The sequence below is a fragment of the Heptranchias perlo genome, chromosome 1, assembly GCF_035084215.1.
Source record: "Heptranchias perlo isolate sHepPer1 chromosome 1, sHepPer1.hap1, whole genome shotgun sequence".
In the NCBI taxonomy this organism is placed as follows: Eukaryota; Metazoa; Chordata; class Chondrichthyes; order Hexanchiformes; family Hexanchidae; genus Heptranchias; species Heptranchias perlo.
The window spans coordinates 162353207-162372267 of NC_090325.1; the positions used below are offsets into that span (position 1 = coordinate 162353207).

The 19061-nt window shown below is 44.3% G+C and overlaps 1 protein-coding gene and 1 long non-coding RNA gene across 2 annotated transcripts; both read left to right on the forward strand.

Moving 5' to 3' along the window:
- Positions 1-2999: 2999 nt before the first annotated feature.
- LOC137301365 (interleukin-8-like) lies at positions 3000-18751 on the forward strand. The gene is made up of 4 exons (XM_067970857.1): positions 3000-3179; positions 17937-18057; positions 18394-18477; positions 18594-18751. The coding sequence occupies exons 1-4, from the start codon at positions 3125-3127 to the stop codon at positions 18613-18615; spliced, it is 282 nt and encodes a 93-aa protein (XP_067826958.1). The 5' UTR covers positions 3000-3124; the 3' UTR covers positions 18616-18751.
- Positions 7696-9783, forward strand: LOC137301301 (uncharacterized). The gene is made up of 3 exons (XR_010958281.1): positions 7696-7969; positions 8094-8323; positions 9119-9783. It is a non-coding gene; the product is annotated as an uncharacterized lncRNA (long non-coding RNA).
- Positions 18752-19061: the final 310 nt, after the last annotated feature.

Consider the following 19061-nt stretch of genomic DNA (forward strand, 5'->3'; position numbering starts at 1 on the left):
GTGTAGTGCCCAGAATTGAACACAATAGTCCAGCTGAGGCCTAACCAGCATTTTATAAAGGTTTAGCATAACTTCCTTGCTTTTGTACTCTATGCGTCTATTAATAAAGCCCAGGATCCCATAGGCTTTTTTAACAGCTTTCTCAACTTGTCCTGCCACCTTCAAAGATTTGTGTATGTGCATCCCCAGGTCCCTCTGGTCCTGCACCCCCTTTAAAATTGTACAATTTAGTTTATATTGCCTCTCCTCATTCTTCACTTCACACTTCTCTGCATCACATCCGCCGTGTGTATGCACATTTCACCAGTCTGTCTGTGTCCTCCTGAAGTCTGTTATTATCCTCCACATTGTCTACTACATTTCCGAGTTTCGTGTCATCTGCAAACTTTGAAATTATACCCTCTGTACCCAAGTCCAGGTCATTAATATACATCAAAAAGAGCAGTGGTCCTAATACTGACTCCTGAGGAACACCACTGTATACTTCCCTCCAATCTGAAAAACAACCGTTCACCACTACCGTCTGCTTTCTGTCCCTTAGCCAATTTTGTAGCCAAGCTGCCACTGACCCTTTAATCCCATGGGCTTTAATTATGGGCACACAGTCTATGGCCGAGAAATTAAATAGTGTCCTGGCCTCCCGATATCAGGCCTCCCCTGCCACCCCCCCCAAGAAGTATGCAGCCAACGAACAACACGGATAGCGCTGACTGCACACACGAATAATTGTAATAAGCAGGCAGCACAGAATTTATGCACATTTTCTGGCGTGATTGAATTTCTAGGCCATAGCCTGTGAGCCCATAATTTTGTTCCCTGCAAATGTCACACCCTGCTGGGAGCCCTGGATCACAGAATCATACCTACAATGTATTTCAACTTATCCCTCTTAGCTCACGTCAGGATGAAAGCAGAAGCAAAGTCAATATTTGCAAAGAATAGGTGGTTGAGCTTATCTCTGTTATCTTCCCCTGAAGGTGTTCCTCTAAAATTTGGGTTCTCATATTATTGGGGCAGTGTGGAGCGAATTTTGCCTGGCCTGGGAAATGTTTGGTACTAACACTATGTGATTAGCATTCTTAGTTTATAAACCAATAACTAATCCTTGTTGGCAGATATTGTTAAACCGGCAGTGTCCCATGAAAAGCAACCAATTATTGTTTGTTTGAAATCAGTGACTTCTGAGAGATCGTTCCAAAACAGTTTGCATACATTCAAAAACTGATAAATCACATTGATTACATTACAACATAAAGTCCAATTTTACTCCTTTGTTCCCTTCATAGTATCTTAGAGCCAAGAAAATATTCTTTTTCTGGTAATCAAAGATCAATTGAATGTTGCAAATGCTTTTTCCGTGCTATAAATAGAGGCAAAGAGTACAAAAGTTAAAGTTATGCTAAACCTTTAGAAATCACTGGTTAGGCCTCAGCTGGTGTATTGTGTCCAATTCTGGGTATCACGCTTCAGGAAGGATGTCAAGGCCTTGGAGAGGGTGCAGAGGAGATTTACTACACTCAGGGATGAAGGAATTCAGTTATCTGGAGAGTCTGGAGAAGCTCGGATTGTTCTTCTTAGAGCAGAGAAGGTTAAGGGGAGATTTAATAGAAGTGTTCAAAATTATGAGGGGTTTTAAGAGCGCAAATAGGGAGAAACCGTTTCCACTGGATGGAGCATCAGTAACCAAAGAACACAGATTTAAGCTAATTGGCAAAAGAGCAAGGGGGGAGATGAGGAGTCATTTTTTTAAGCAGCGAGTTGTTAAGATTTGAAATGCACTGCCTGATAGGGTGGTGGAAGCAGATTCAATAGAAAGGGAATTGGATATATACTAGAAGGGGAAAAAATTGCAGAGCTATGAGGAAAGAGCAGGGGAGTAGGACTAATTGGTAGTTCTCTCAAAGTGCTGGCACAGGCACGGTGGGCCGAATGGCCTCCTTCTGTACTCTATGATTCTATGAATGGTAAGATTTATTTGCAGGTTGATGATACATAGCAGCAGTGAAACACATCAAAATACTGAAAACAAAACTCCTAAGCAATAAAAATAGAATCAATACACAAAAGGTTGCAAAACGCTTTTTGAATGTAGTTCTTATAAATTTTGGTGAGCAGGTGAATTTTGGAAGACCTCCCCAGTCTCCTATCCTTCCCCCGCCAACAACCCCTCCCTCCCACCGCCGGTCTCCGATTTCAACCCCTGGCCTCCACTCCTGACCCTGGCCTCCAATTCTCCCCCACGGCCTCTTATCCTGACCTCCTGCCAGCTTCACCTACCCGAGGGCTGATGCAACGCTAGCAGCGACCTAATCTTGGTTTCCAGCTGGCTATTTGCTCCACACCAGTCCATTATAATGAGGCCCTATATTGGGCCTTGGGCCTCACTATTCCCTGTGCACCCCCCAACCATGTGCCCAAAAAAGGCCCTGCCCAAATTGCTAGGCCATGTTCTAGATAAAGTAGTTGGTGTGAAAACTTCAGATTCATTCATAGTACAGTTAGATGATATGATAGGGGGTCTTTAACATATTTTCCTAGATAGATATGCTAAGATGGGCCAAATGTTTATCTTGAGAATTTGTGCCCCAACCAAAGTAGTTGCCTATTTGTCCAGTTGATCTGTTGTGAGTAAAATAAAGCAGTCTGTAGCTACTGCTGCAAGTCCAGTTATAAATCAGGGTTTTTAATGCACTAGACGTATAATGTGAGAACATTGTAAAATTATGTGAGCTGGATTTACATAGCAATTATGTCGTCTTTAACCAGCTAAATAAGACTACCGCATGGATTCAGCACTTTATGTTGGCAGTAACATTGTAAGGCACGATAAAGCCAGGTGAACTAGGTACCTACAACACTTTCTGAATCACTCACCCAGAGCACCAGCTGCTGTGTGTCAATAGTAACATTAATAGTAGCTTCCTAGCTAATAGATATTGTATTAACTGTTCGCTCCACTCAGTTCTGGCACGCTTTGCAAATGGGGAGTGACCTTGGCAGTTCTGCTGGTGATCATAACAACAGCATGTTCCAATGAGTTTCAGATATGTAAAACAAAATTGCTCTTCAAATCAGTTGGTGAATCCAATTCTAGGTAGAAGAGGCTGAGAATCTACCTGTAGCAATGAACAGCAAATGCTTAGTCTTTCTGATCGTTCTTTCTGCTGGTCTTTCTGGAGGTAAGATAAGAATTTTTTATGTATTGTTACTAGTTTCATCCAATATTGTGTAATGGCTATTGCCTGGAGGATCAGCATATTGTGCAAGATTCAAATTTATATCTGACAGGGTATATTGCCATTGTGCCACTGTGCGGAGAGGCTGAGCAGCAGCTAAGTGTTTTCCCACATAGAGGTGGATTAACAATTCTTGAGTCCTAGGCAACATGGATATTCGGGGCCTCTCCGCACCCCCACACAACTAAGCCCCCAAAATAGACCCGTAAAATGTTTTTTTTTATTCGTTCATGGGATGTGGGCGTCGCTGCGAGGCCGGCATTTATTGCCCATCCCTAATTGCCCTTGAGAAGGTGGTGGTGAGCCGCCTTCTTGAACCACTGCAGTCCGTGTGGTGAAGGTTCTCCCACAGTGCTGTTAGGAAGGGAGTTCCAGGATTTTAACCCAGCGACAATGAAGGAACGACGATATATTTCCATGTCGGGATGGTGTGTGACTTGGAGGGGAACGTGCAGGTGGTGTTGTTCCCATGTACCTGCTGCTCTTGTCCTTCTAGGTGGTAGAGGTCGCGGGTTTGGGAGGTGCTGTTGAAGAAGCCTTGGCGAGTTGCTGCAGTGCATCCTGTGGATGGTACACACTGCAGCCACTGTGCGCCGGTGGTGAAGGGAGTGAATGTTTAGGGTGGTGGATGGGGTGCCACTCAAGCGGGCTGCTTTGTCCTGGATGGTGTCGAGCTTCTTGAGTGTTGTTGGAGCTGCACTCATCCAGGCAAGTGGAGAGTATTCCATCACACTTGTGCCTTGTAGATGATGGAAAGGCTTTGGGGAGTCAGGAGGTGAGTCAGGAGGTGAGTCACTCGCCGCAGAATACCCAGCCTTTGACCTGCTCTTGTAGCCACAGTATTTATATGGCTGGTCCAGTTAAGTTTCTGGTCAATGGTGACCCCCAGGATGTTGATGGTAGGGGATTCGGTGATGGTAATGCCGTTGAATGTCAAGGGGAGGTGGTTAGACTCTCTTTCGTTGGAGATGGTCATTGCCTGGCACTTGTCTGGCACAAATGTTACTTGCCACTTATCAGCCCAAGCCTGGATGTTGTCCAGGTCTTGCTGCATGCGGGCTCGGACTGCTTCATTATCTGAGGGGTTGCGAATGGAACTGTACACTGTGCAATCATCAGCGGACATCCCCATTTCTGAACTTATGTTGGAGAGAAGGTCATTGATGAAGCAGCTGAAGATGGTTGGGCCTAGGACACTGCCTTGAGGAACTCCTGCAGCAATGTCCTGGGGCTGAGATGATTGGCCTCCAACAACCACTACCATCTTCCTTTGTGCCAGGTATGACTCCAGCCACTGGAGAGTTTTCCCCCTGATTCCCATTGATTTCAATTTTACTAGGGCTCCTTGGTGCCACACTCGGTCAAATGCTGCCTTGATGTCAAGGGCAGTCACTCTCACCTCACCTCTGGAATTCAGCTCTTTTGTCCATATTTGGACCAAGCTGTAATGAGGTCTGGAGCCGAGTGGTCCTGGCGGAACCCAAACTGAGCATCGGTGAGCAGGTTATTGGTGAATAAGATAGCACTGTCGATGACACCTTCCATCACTTTGCTGATAATTGTTAGTAGACTGATGGGGCGGTAATTTGCCGGATTGGATTTGTCCTGCTTTTTTGGACAGGACATACCTGGGCAATTTTCCACATTGTCGGGTAGGTGCCAGTGTTGTAGCTGTACTGGAACAGCTTGGCTAGAGGCGCAGCTAGTTCTAGAGCACAAGTCTTCAGCACTACAGCCAGGATGTTGTCGGGGCCCATAGCCTTTGCTGTATCCAGTGCACTCAGCCGTTTCTTGATATCACGTGGAGTGAATCGAATTGGCTGAAGACTGGCTTCTGTGATGGTGGGGATATCGGGAGGTGGCCGAGATGGATCATCCATTTGGCAGTTCTGGCTGAAGATGGTTGCAAACGCTTCAGCCTTGTATTTTGCACTAACGTGCTGCACTCCGCCATCATTGAGGATGGGGATGTTTACAGAGCCTCCTCCTCCCGTTAGTTGTTTAATTATCCACCACCATTCACAACTGGATGTGGCAGGACTGCAGAGCTTTGATCTGATCCGTTGGTTGTGGAATCGCTTAGCTCTGTCTATGGCATGTTGCTTCCACTGTTTAGCATGCATGTAGTCCTGAGTTGTCGCTTCACCAGGTTGGCACCTCATTTTTAGGTATGCCTGGTGCTGCTCCTGGCATGCTCTTCTACACTCCTCCTTGAACCAGTGTTGATCCCCTGGCTTGTTGGTAATGGTAGAGTGAGGAATATGCCGGGCCATGAGGTTACAGATTGTGCTGGAATACAATTCTGCTGCTGCTGATGGCCCACAGCACCTCATGGATGCCCACTTTTGAGCCGCTAAATCTGTTCTGAATCTATCCCATTTAGCACGGTGGTAGTGCCACACAACACGTTGGATGGTGTGCTCAGTGCGAAGACGGGACTTCGTCTCCACGAGGACTGTTAGTTGGTCACTCCTACCAATACTGTCATGGACAGATGCATTTGTGACAGGTAGATTGGTGAGGATGAGGTCAAGTAAATTTTTCCCTCGTGTTGGTTCACTCACCACCTGCCGTAGGCCCAGTCTCAAGCTCTGTTCTTTAGGACTCGGCCAGCTTGGTCAGTAGTGGTGTCACCGAGCCACTCTTGGTGATGGACATTGATGTCCCCCACCCAGAGTACATTCTGTGCCCTTGCTACCCTCAGTGTTTCCTCCAAGTGGTGTTCAACATGGAGGAGGACTGATTCATCAGCTGAGGGAGGGCAGTAAGTGATAATCAGCAGGAGGTTTCCTTGCCCATGTTTGTCCTGATGCCATGAGATTTCATGGGGTCCAAAGTCAATGTTGAGGACTCCCAGGGCCACTCCCTCCTGACTGTATGTCACTGTACCGCCACCTCTGGTGGGTCTGTCCTGCCAGTGGGACAGGACATACCCAGGGATGGTGATTCAAGAGTCTGGGACATTGGCTGAAAGGTATGATTCTGTGAGTATGGCTATGTCAGACTGTTGCTTGACTAGTCTGTGGGACAGCTCTCCCAAATTTGGCACAAGTCCCCAGATGTTAGTGAGGAGGACTTTGCAGGGTCGACTGGGCTTGGTTTGCCTTTGTCGTGTCCGGTGCCTAGTGGTCCCATACCGGGTGGTCCGTCCGGTTTTATTTGCACATTACTTCTACGTTTCCTCATACCTGAATAAATCAATGTTTTTTAACTTGTGAACTGCATCGGCAAGTGTCAATATTTATATTGTAACAAATCTCTGACTCTCCCTCACCTCCTTTGGACAGTATTTTTAAAAGCTAGAATATTTTGATCCAGAGGTTGCATGCAGTTTTTCTATGTTAAAATGTGTTTTGTTAGTGCCCTATATTTGTACAGGGCCCTTGTTGGGGTATCATATTTGGCTGGGGCCTCTGGGCACAGACTCCTTCAGCCTGTACATTAATCCATCCCTGTTCCATAGTAAGGGAGGGAACACTTGAAAGGAGGTCAGCCAGGCTCCTCTCTCATATCTAATATTGGGCCATTAACATAGTGACTTTAGCAGACACCTGTGAATGGTTTGGTCCCCTGGTCCCTCATCCAGCAATGGGGCATGGTATTGAAAAACCTATACAAGGGGGTAAAGAGGAAATTGTCATAAATACTTTAAAATATTATTGCATTTCCAAAATGTTTTAGTCTATTAAAATACAATATATCAAAATAGCTTAGATATCAACAAAAGACTGTGTTTCACACAATAACAGTCATTGAACCACTCTTACGAGGAGATTTGATAGAAGTGTCCAGAATCATGAAGGATTTAGATAAAGTAGGTACAGAGAAACAGTTCCCATTGGTGGAAGGGTTGAGAACCAGAGGTCATAGATTTAAGGTGATTGGCAAAAGAACCAAAGGTGACATGAGGAAAAACGTTTTTACGCAGTGAGTAGTTATGGTCTGGAATGTGCTGCCTGAAAGGGTGATGGAAGCAAATTCAATCGTGGCTTTCAAAAAGGAATTGGATAAATACTTGAAGGAAAAAAAATTGCAGGGCTGCAGGGAAAGAGCGGGGGAGGGACTAACTAGATTGCTCTTACAAAGAGCCGGCACGGGCTCAATGGGCCGAATGACTTACTTCTGTGTTGTAACCATTCTATGAACAATGTTAGAAGGTTTGAATTCCTATAAACTTAACAATAACATGATTAGGAACTTTCAAGTTGCGAAATGTCCTCAGTGGATTATGTTTGGCAGTGTTGTAACTTTTTGAGGACAGTCCAGATTTTAAGATTAAAGTTCCAAGCCTCTCACCAACTGAGGCTTTGTGTGCTGCAGTGTTTCTCAATCACAAACAGAATTTTTTTGTTTCTCCTAGAAATTGATCTACAGGAAAAATTAAGTAAGGTGGTAATCAAGACAAGAGGGAAAAAGTTTTAAGGAAATGCAAGGAAAAATCCATAGTTTGCAGGAAAAGTCTATCATTGTCCAGGAATATTACAGTAACAAATACTGAGCTGGAATTTGCTGAAACGGCATGATGAGTGACCTATGCCATTAATCGGGCATTTGCGCTGTCCATTCATCTCGCACTGTACTTATGCCAAAATTTGCTGGAAAATTGATCCGAATGGCGAATCAGGGACCTTGTTCACAGCACAGCCAATGGCTTTCCCCGCAGACCAACCACATGGCACTATAATAAGCTGAGAATAGATGCCATAACTCAGAGTGAGGCATGGCACTGGGAGGTAAGCGAACTGCATGTTCCGAAATCACCTTAAATCAACTTTAAAAAGTTAATTTCAGTTAAAATATTTTGAAAAATGCTGTAATAAAATAATTTCCAGTGTCTGCATATCCCCTTTTCCATAGTGATGTTGCAAGAGGAAGCCAATAAAAGGGCGCAGAACTTCAGGGATGAGGACCTGCGTACTCTATTGGATGAGGTTGAGCATCAGTGTGACTGGCTACTGGCGATACCAAGGGCAAGTTGAGCCACGTGGCATGGAAGGACGTAGCCAGGTCTCTGAGCTCTGATACTCATTATGTGCTTAGGCGACCGGTGCCAAAAGACGTTCAATGACCTGACCAGGGAAGGCAAGGTAAACATTCTATGGGCTTTCATTCTAAACTCAGCATTTTATTAAAAGTAATGGAGAAAAAGAACCAAAAATGTCTCTGTAATAGTTGTTTAAGGAAGGTTTGAACTAAAAAGGAGTTGTCCTTTTAATTCAGTGTTTAGAGTGGGGGGAGGGTCAGACATGTGTTTGCATACTCAGCACAGAACCCAAAGGCAATTTATAATCATCGGAGCCTCTTACCATGGGAAACATGATTTCAAAGTGGGCTGCTGATGAATCATGTCTCTGCTGAAAGACACATTGTAATGCCTGAACTCACAACTCACCTAACCTTCTTTCTGTGCTGTCCCCGCAGGTCAAATTGGCACATAATGTGCAGGAACATGCCCAGGACCAGAGTAGAAATCATTTACTTGAAGCAGCTTACTCCATATATGCAGCTGCAGGGATTCCATGGTGTTGCACCCGTAGCACATGCTGAGCTCAGCACCCTACATGCACCACCAGATGAGTTTCAGAGCCTCTTGCTTTGTCTCCTGGGCAACAATCCACTCAAGGATGAGACTAAGAGGATGTCTGACAGAGATATTTGAAATTATGCTGGGGTTCGATAGGCGATATGTGGAGAAATTGTTTCCACTTGTGGTGCAGAGTGAGAGGAAGAAATTAGAGTGGGAGCGTGATCATGTGGTGTGTGAACACCGGCATAGACCATTTGGGTCAAATAGCCTTTTCTCGAGTTGTAGATTAATGTAATGCTAACTATGTATGCTGAAATGCTGCACCATTGTAACTTTTTATCCTTCCTTCCCACAGGTCCACATTGGCCGGCGGACACGAGGAGAGCATGGAGGCAGAGACTGAGCAGGACAACAAGGAACAGGGGGACCAGGAGGAGAATGAGGTGGCTGAGTGCCTCGGGGGGACAGTTGGAGAAGTAGCGCGGCCATTCCCATCGCCACATCACACCATCAGGACGCTGACGTGGAGGGAACACGTGACCATAGGCACCTTCCTCGCACACTCCCTAAGAGTGCCACCTCTTCACCGACTACCAGCCCATCCCACTTTTCAACAGACTCTCCCACTTCCCCACTTGCAGGCAGTCATGCTGTGCTAAGAGCCCCTGCAGGACAGGTGAGGTGGGACCATGAGGCCTCAGTCCAACCTGTTGGGGGATCAGGGAGCATTGCGAGGCAGGAAGATCCTCGATCCTCTGTGATGCAAGGTTGGCATCAGGCCCGCCATGAGGAAGATTGGGAGCAGGACTACAGGGGTGCGCGCCTGTTAAGAAGGATGTTGCAGGTATCTGCAACATCTGGGGTCCATTGACCACCAGTTGAGCTGTATCTGTGATGGTCTGGACACAATAAGGCAGAAGCTGGATGACCTTTACCAGGAGATGGCATGGGATCGTCATGTTCGTGTGGAGGCCTTGAAAGTTTAACCAACCTTATTGAATTCTTTGCAGAAGTAACAGAAAGAGTAAACAAGGGTAATGTAGTAGATGTAATATGTTTGGATTTTCAAAAGGCCTTCGATAAGGTACTGCACAGTAGACTCGTGACTAAGGTCAGAGCAACTAGCAGATTGGATAGCAAGCTGGATACAGAACAGAAAACAAACTAGGAGTTAAAGGTAGCTACATAGACTAGCAAAAGGTGGGAAGTGGTGTTCCGCAAGGATTGGTATTTGGACCACTGTTGTTCACAATTTGTGTAAACGATTTGGTTGCAGGAATTAGAAGTATAATTTCAAAATTTCCAGACAACACCAAATTGGGGGGTATGGTTAATACTGAGGAAGAATACGATAAAATATAAGAAGACATAATAAACTTGCAGAATGAGTGTGTAATTGGCAAATGAATTTCACTATAGATAAGTGTGAGATGTTATATTTTGGTAGGAAGAATAAGGAGGCCACATACTGCTTGGATAATAAGAGTCAAATTGGGGTAGATAAGCAAAGGGATCTAAGGGTACAGATAAACAAATCACTAGAAGTAGCGACGCAGGTTAATAAGGCCATAAAGAAAGCAAACAAAGTATTGGGGTTCATTTCTGGAGGGATAGAATTGAAAAGCAGAGAAGTTATGTTAAACTGATATCAAACCTTGGTTAGACCACACTTGGAGTACTGTGAGCAGCTCTGGTCTCCATATTATAAAAGGGGTATAGAGGCACTGGAGAAGGTGCAAAAAAGATTTACAAGACTGATACCAGATCTGAGAGGTTATACTTATCAAGAAAGGCTGAACAGGCCTCTAGAAAACAAAAGGCTGAGGGGTGACCTAATAGAGGTCTTTAAAATTATGAAGATGTTTCCACTTGTGGGGGAGACCAAATCTAGGGGCCATAAATATAAGGTAGTCACCAATAAATCCAATAGGGAATTCAGGAGAAACAACTTTATTCAGAGCAGTAAGAATGTGGAACTCGCTACCACAAGGAGTAGTTGAGGCGAATATCATACATGTATGCTATTCATACATATAGAAGCTAGATAAGCACATGAGGAATAAAATAGAAGGATATGCTGATAGGGTTAGATGAAGTGGGGTGGTATTCGGCTCGTGTGGAACATAAACGCCGGCATAGACCAACTGAGCCGAATGTTCTGTTTCTGTGCTGTAAATTCTATGTAATTCCACAATAACAAGTGCCTTTGGGCTCAGATGGTCTTTTATCACTTGGACCAACAGCTCATACGTTTTGTCTTTATGCTAGGCAGGAACAATCAGATTCTTGGTCCGCAGATAGTGAGTAAAACGGCTTTCTTTTGGCATCTATTACAAGTTAATTTGCCTCAAAATAAGTATTTCTACATATTCACTCCAGCTCGACCCCATTTGATACCCTCCAATTTTTCAGACTGTTGCCGACATGATAAAAGAACTTTCAGTGACAAGGTACCTTAGGAAGGGTATATTGGTCTTGGAGGGAGTGCAGTGTAGATTTACTAGAATAATACCTGAACTCCAAGGGTTAAATTACAAGGAGAGATTACACAAACTAGGGATGTATTCCCTAGAATTTAGAAGATTAAGGGGTGATTTGATCAAAGTTTTCAAGATATTAAGAGGAACTGATAGGGTTACATAGAGAGAAAATATTTCTGCTGGTTAGGGCATCTAGGACTAGGGGACATAGCCTAAAAATTAGAGCCAGGATTTTTGGAGTGAAGTTAGGAAACATTTCTACACGCAAAGGCTGGTAGAAGTTTGGAACGCTCCTCCGCAAATGCCAGTCAATTGTTAATTTTAAATCTGAGATTGATCGATTTTTGTTAACCAAAGGTATTAAGGGATATGGGGCTAAGGCAGGTATATGGAGTTAGGTCACAGATCAGCCATGATCTCATTGAATGGCGGAACAGGCTCGAGGGGCTAAATGGCCTACTCCTGCCCCTACGTAGACCAATACCTAAGTAACAAAGATGTTCAATATTCAATCTTTTTAACTATGCACTGTCCATTATTCTCGTCTATTATGTCCGAATAAACAATCACATTAGTTGGTAATCATTAGCTACTTTTTATATCCAGACCCTCTAGAACATTCCTGCCAAAGAATAACAAAAGCAATACAAGAGACACCTTGGAGTATAATTGCTACAATGTGCTTAATCCCATCAGAGGCCCATCTAGTGTTCAGTTAACAATAAGCAAGTACCATTCATATCTCATAGGACATAAGCAATATAAGTCAGTTTGCTTCACATAGTTCTGTGAGGCAGGTTATAGATACACCCTTTGCTAAGTGGCAAGATTTCATCAATTTTCCCATAGAAGTTGCCAATCAAGAGGAAAGAGCTGTGTGATTTGCCCATGTTGCTGGATTTCTTCAGGTGCAGGGGATCATAGACTGCACCCACAGAACCTTGCATGCTCCCTATCATCAACCAGCAACATACAACAACAGGAAGGACTTTCATTCCTTGTACATGCAACTCATGTGTGACCACAGGCAGAGAATCAGGCAGGTCTGATCTTTCATCCTGCGTCAGTCCTCAATCCTCCTTCTCTTCCACCCAGGCCATTGAGCGTCAGGCTGGCTGCTTGAAGACAAGGCCACGTGGTTCATGAACCCGAGCACAGATGCTGAGGAGTGTTTCAATCAGAGACACGCTTCCATCAGAGATCTGATACAGCAGACCATTGGGATTTTAAAGCAAAGGTTCCATTGTCTGGACAGCTCTGGAGGCATCGTTCAATACAGCCGTGAGCGAGTCTCAAGATTCATCTTTGTGTGTTGCATACTACACAACTTTGCTATGCAAAGGGAGCACGCCTTGGAGCTGCCAAAGGAGGAAGAACTGCAGGAGGAACAACATGAGGGAGATTGAAAGCAATGGGTCCAGAGGAAGAGCAAGGCAGCCAGAGCTCGAAGGCAGTAAATAATTGATGAGAGGTTCACTTAAAGAATCCCTCCCCTTCCCAATGCAACAACTATCCCTCCTACCATCTCACCCAGTCATTACACACACCATCTAAATGCCCTCAAACAATACACCTTCATGAGTGTTGCACTTACATTACTAAGAATATTAAGTCCAAAAGCAATCCAAAAAAAGTTTACAGCAACAAGATACTTCATCCTCTTCATCTGACAATTGTTTATATTGAACATAGAGAACCAAAAATCACCCTTGTGCAAACCCCTAGTGTCTGCTTTCTGTGCTCATTTGCCTATTCTTGTGCTCCTATGAAGTGGTTCCCAGTGGCTTTAGCAGCCGCAGCCCTAGTTAACCTCCCTGTGAGAATATTGGTCCCAGCTCTGTTCCGGTGCATCCCGTCCATCTTGAACAGATCCCTCCTGCCCCAGAACTAGTCCCAATGCACCAGGAATCTGAAGCCTTCCTCCTGCACCATTTCTCCAGCCACGCATTAACCTCTCTTATCCTACTATTCCTATACTCACTAGTGCGTGGCACTGGGAGTAATCCAGACATTACTACCTTTGCAGTCCTGCTTTTTAACTTCCTCTCTAGCTCCTGAAACTTTGATTGCAGGACTTCGACCCTTTTCCTTCCTACGTCATTGGTTCCCACATGGACCACGACTTCTGGCTGATCCTCCTTCCCCCCTCAACATGTTCTGCATCCTCTGAGATGTCCTTTACCAGGGAGGCAACGACAATGTGGGACACACATCGGTGGTCACAGAAACGCCCTGTCTGTCCCCCCGCCTATCGAATTCTCTATAACCACTGCATTCCTACACTTCGCTGTGCCCCTCTGTGGAGTCCTTTAACCCACAATGACATGCTCCAGACTGCACTCCTTCAAGGTGTTGTCACCCTCACTAGTATTCAACTCTGAAAACCGGTCAGTGAGCTCCACAATCCTAGAGGATTCCTACAGTGCTTGCCTCTCCCTACCCTGTTGGGTGGCACTTACTGTCCTGAGCTTTCTGTGACTGTTGGGTGTACACCTCCTGGAATGTATGATCCAGGAAATTCTCAGCCTTCCATATGCTCTGTAGTTATTCCAGCCGCTCGTCAAGCTCAGCAACTCTGAGCTCAAGCTCGAGCAACCAGAGGCACTTCCTGAACACATGGTCACCCAGGGCACCCAAAGTGTCCTGGAGTTCCCACATGGTGCAGGAATTGCAAGCAACAGGTTTCAGCTATCCCTCCATTCTATTTAAAGTCTACTTTCATTATATATCTATGCCTAACCTTTATTTAAAACAGTTTGTTTAGCTTTAAGGTTTAACTGTTTAGTTAACTCTAAAACAAGGGAAGTGGAAGGCTGCTGATTATCCACCGAGGGCACTTGAGATTGCCGTGGTGGGTTACCTCGAGGAGCTCCGTAGAGGACTTGGCTGCAAACTGCCATATCTCAGCATTGGTCTGGGCAGTCTGGTCCAGTTGGCTGTCTGGCACCGACAATGGCACTGGTTGGGAGGCTGGTGGGGGAGCAGGTGTGCTGCCATCCTGAGAGATGATAGCAGATGCCTCTCCCATGGAGCTAATGCCACTCTTGTGCTGCACCTCAGCACTCCCGCTGCATTGCACGAGAACAGAGTGCAGAAGTTATGTGATGCTCTCTAAAACCATATCCATGCTCTCCTTCATGCTTTGATAGCCAGAGGTTATGCTGGAGCACAGAGCCAAGATGGCAGTAGTTTGAGCTTCCATCGAAGCTGTCAGAGCAACCACCAGAGGCTCCATCATTGTGGGTCCCAATGTAGTGTTCATAGAGCTGACTACTCATTCCATGGTTGAATGCCTGGTCTGGATGCTGTGTGAAGCCCCCCACAAGTAGGAGTTCAACTCCATGTTTCCTGCCATTGTGCGCAAGCTCTCTGGGCGCAGGCTGCCCAGCGCACATAGAAGTTTGTACGGTATAGCCAACAGTTCTCTTCTTTTGGCTGGATCCTCAAGGTCTTCATCTCCACCCTCTGCAGCAGAGCTAGAAGCTGGTACAGGCTTGAGTGAAGTTGAATGACGCTAGATCTTCTGGAGGGACATCCTCCTCTTCCTCTGGTCCCGCTGTATCCTCCAGAGTTTCAGGATCTGAAACGGAAGAAAGGGACAAGGGTTAGCAGTTAATGGCAAGGGTAAGTAGAGACAGATGAGTGACTGCTGAAAGCAGCAGCCTTTTGTCAAGCATGGTGTATGAAGATGAGATTTCAATGAGAAAGGAAAGTGGGTGAAATGGCAAAAAATCCTGCAGGGCTTCTCCTCCAGCCTCTCCAGAAATCGTGTTCCTGATGCGCCCACTGCCCACAATGTCCATGACGGTCTCATCCAGAGGGGACATGATGCTTGGCCTCCTTCTGTGGCTGCCTTCTCCCTGTTATTGTGCACTAGCTTCTCCTGCAAGAACAAAGGGAGTGTGATAGCATTTTTGAGGATGAGCATGTCAGAATAGCATTGCTGGTGTATGAAAGATGGTACAGGTGTGAGGAGGTGAGGGAAGTGATATGTGCACAAATCTTTGAAGGTGGCAAGACAAGTTGAGAAGGCTGTTAAAAAAAGCATATAGGATCCTAGGTTTAAAAACAGAGGAATAGAGTACAAAATCAAAGAAGTTATGCTAAACCTTTAGAAAATACTGGTTAGCTGGAGTATTGTGTCCAATTCTGGGCACCACACTTTAGGAAGGATGTCAAGGTCTTAGAGAAGGTGTAGAGGAGATTTACTAGAATGGTACCAGGAATGCGAGACTTCAGTTACATGGAGAGGCTAGAGAAGCTGGGGTTGTTCTCCTTAGAGCAGTGAAGGTTAAGGGGTGATTTAATAGAAGTGTTCCAAACCCTGAAGAGTTTTGATTGAGTAAATAAGGAGAAACTGTTTCTAGTGTCAGAAGAGTCAGTAACCAGATGACACAGAATTAAGGTAATTGGCAAAAGAACCAGAGGCAAGATGGGTAGAAATTTTTTTATGCAGCATTTTGTAATGATGTGGAATGCACTGCCTGAAAGGGTGGTGGAAGCAGATTCAATATTAACTTTTAAAAGGGAATTGGATAAATACTTGAAGGGGAAAAATTTGCAGCACTATGGGGAAAGGGCAGGGTAATGGGACTAATTGGATAGCTCTTTCAAAGTGGCACGATGGGGCCGAATGGCCTCCTTCTGTGCTGTATCATTCTATGATTCTATGATTCTAGAAGAGTAACAGATGCAAACTGCTGCTGCAGCAGAAGGAGTTGGAGTGAAGTGTGCTGCTGTGATTGGAGTAGAGTGGTGGCAATTGGGGAGTGAGGGCTAAGCAGAGAGTAATAAGAGATATGTGATAGGAGTCATACCTTAGTTGACCTTGTCACATCATTGAGCTTTTTTCTGCATTTCAGCCAGGCCCTTGGAGCAATGCTTCTGGCGCTGACCTGCTCTGCCACCTCGGCCAATATTGCTGTGAAGCTAGGCAGGATACCATTTTGCCGTTGGCTGGAAAGGTGCGGTCTCTCCTCCTGTCAATCTCCTCCACGATAACCTCCAAAGCTGCATCTAAAAAGCGGAAAGTCCTTTCAGTATCTCTTCTGCCTGCCATTTCACTGGTGTTCAAAATGAAGCTGATTGCAGCCACAGTACCCCTTCTCTTTCAGAGGTGCTTGCTGCCTTTAACTGATGCCAGTGACATCCGATTTCCTGCCCCCACCTTCCTGTTAGGCGAACTGCCAATGAAGAGTGCAGGTAATGCTGGTAGCACACTTATTTCATGCTAAGCAGGCACAGCAACCTCCCTTCTCCTACTGACCTCCTCCACCAACACCTCCAAAGCAGCTTTGCAAAATCGGGGGTGCTTTCTGCTTTACCTCTGCTTGCCATTTTGACTGTTCAATTGTAATTAAGTTGAATGCAGCCAAAGTGTACCACCCCTTTAAGAGGTGCAGGCTGCCTTTAAATGACATTAATGACGCCCAAATCCCCCTCCCCCACCCCCCAATTAGGTGATCTGCCAACAAACACGAAAGTAGCTGGCAGCTTGCCAGTTTTAATCAAATGAGGTGCGAGCACCAATATGGCTCGTACCTCTCGCACATGTGATTGGGCACTGTGCTAATTTCCTGACCAACAGGCCTTAACCAATTTCTCCCCCTTGGAAAGGATAATAAATTGGTTGAAGTGTAGGCAACAGAGTGCTTGTTAGAGGAGTTATGTCAAAATTGGGGGGAAGTACTGAATGGGGTGCCTCACGGCTCAATGCTGGGACCACCACTGTTTCTAATTTACATAAATGACTCGAATTCAGAAAGTCAATGCAACGTGCCCAAATTTGCAAATGATACCAAACTAGAAGAGACAGTGGAATTGGAAAAGGAAGCTCAGAAATTCCAGAATGAGTTGGATAAGATATTCAAGTGGACGGAATGAATGGCAGATGAAATTTAATGCAGACAAATGTAAAGTGTTACACATAGGATGAAAAAATAGATGATGTGTGCACGCCTTGAATAGTGTTGAAATAGCTAAGGGTGAAGCTGAAAGAGACCTAGGAGTCTTAATGGACTCAATGCTAAACATGTCCAATCAATGCAAAGCAGCAATCAACAAAGTCGATTAGATGTTGAGCTACATAACCAAAATGGTAGAATATATTTCAGACAGGGTAATGATCAAACCTAATAGTGCTCTATTCAGACCACGTTCATTTCTGGTGGGTCAAAAAGAAAAGACATTCAAGCCCTTGAGGTAGTGCAGAGACGAACCATGAGGCTAATCCTCAGTTATGAGAAAAGATTGGAGAACTTGGGGATTTCTAGGCCTGGAAAAAGGCACATGAGAGGTGATCTTCTAGAGGTATATAAGATTGATAAGGGTATTGAAAAGTTAACCTGATATATTACTTTAAATTAAACCATGGGAGTAGAACAAAGGAACTTTTAGGACAGATGTCAATAAATTATTCTTCACACAAAGAGTAATCAATAAATGGAATAAACTTCCAGATAAAGTAGTTGAGGCAAAAACCATGAAATCATTTAAGAAACAATTAAATATTACAACGAGGTGACATTAGGATCTCTGTAGATGAATCAAGATGGGTCAAATGGCCTTCCTTATCCATAATTAGGTAGAGTGCCTGGAACTTAGTGCCATAATGAGAGCTTTTGGGTGAAGACAATGAGTCCCTGCAGGGGCTCTCTTTGAACAAGAACTAAGTTTGTTTCTTATATCCTGCAGCTGTTGGAAGGGAGTTACGCTGCAGATGCATCCGCACTTTTTCTAAATTCGTCCCTTTGAGACAATTGACAGAAGTTGAAGTTATCCCCATTGGCATGCAGTGCAAAAACATGCAAGTTATGTAAGTACATTCTGCTTCACATTTTTCCCAAAGCTTGTTCCAACTTTCATTTGTGTTTTTCAATATTTGAAATAGCAGCCTAGGCCCTAAGCTCTGGAATTCCCTCCCTAAACCTCTCCACCTCTCCCTCCTCCTTTAAGATGCTCCTTGAAACCTACCTCTTTGACCAAATTTTTGGCCACCTATCATAATATCTCATGTGGCTTGGTGTCAAATTTTGTGTGTTAACGCTCCTGTGAAGCGCCTTGGGACGTTTTACTATGTTAAAGGTGCTATATAAATGCAAGTTGTTTATTGTTGTAGTTTGATAATCTAATTTTCATATTCTCCATTTAGTGCCACCCTTATAAGTGGTATGCAAATATGTCTGAATCCTGAAGCAAGGTGGGTGAAAGCAGTCGTTAACAGAATGATGGAAAGGTATTTTTAGAAAATCATTTCTTCCTTTCTAATGAGGGCACTATTCCAGTTAGCTGCTTTCAGTCATTTTTTTCATAGATACAGTATTACTGATATTTCTGTTTGTTTATTTATAGGGTGGAACAGAATCCAGAGTGATGAAGTATGTGTGTAGAGTACGCTGTGGATTCATGATTCACCAAATGTAAAAGCAGTCAATGCTGTAATTTGTAGTACTGAGTCACTTGTAATACATTTGTTAACAGAATAAATAAGCCAATTGAATATTTTACAACAGCACCTTGAAATTTATAGGGCACTTTTAACATAAGCAATGGCACACAGCACTTCACAGATGAGTGTTGGAAGTGAATGATTTAGATATGTAGTTGCACTAGAATCTAGCAATTGGCATCAAATTAGATTCAGCTCAGGGTATGAGTTTAGAAACATACTAAAATAATTACATTTTCTTCAACTTTAATTTTTAAAAAATGGTTCTTGAAAAATATTATCTGCATACATTAACCTTTCACTGAAAATTTTCTGCCTAATATTCCAGTATTCCAATTTATAAGTTTATTATAGGTTAATAATTGTAGTTT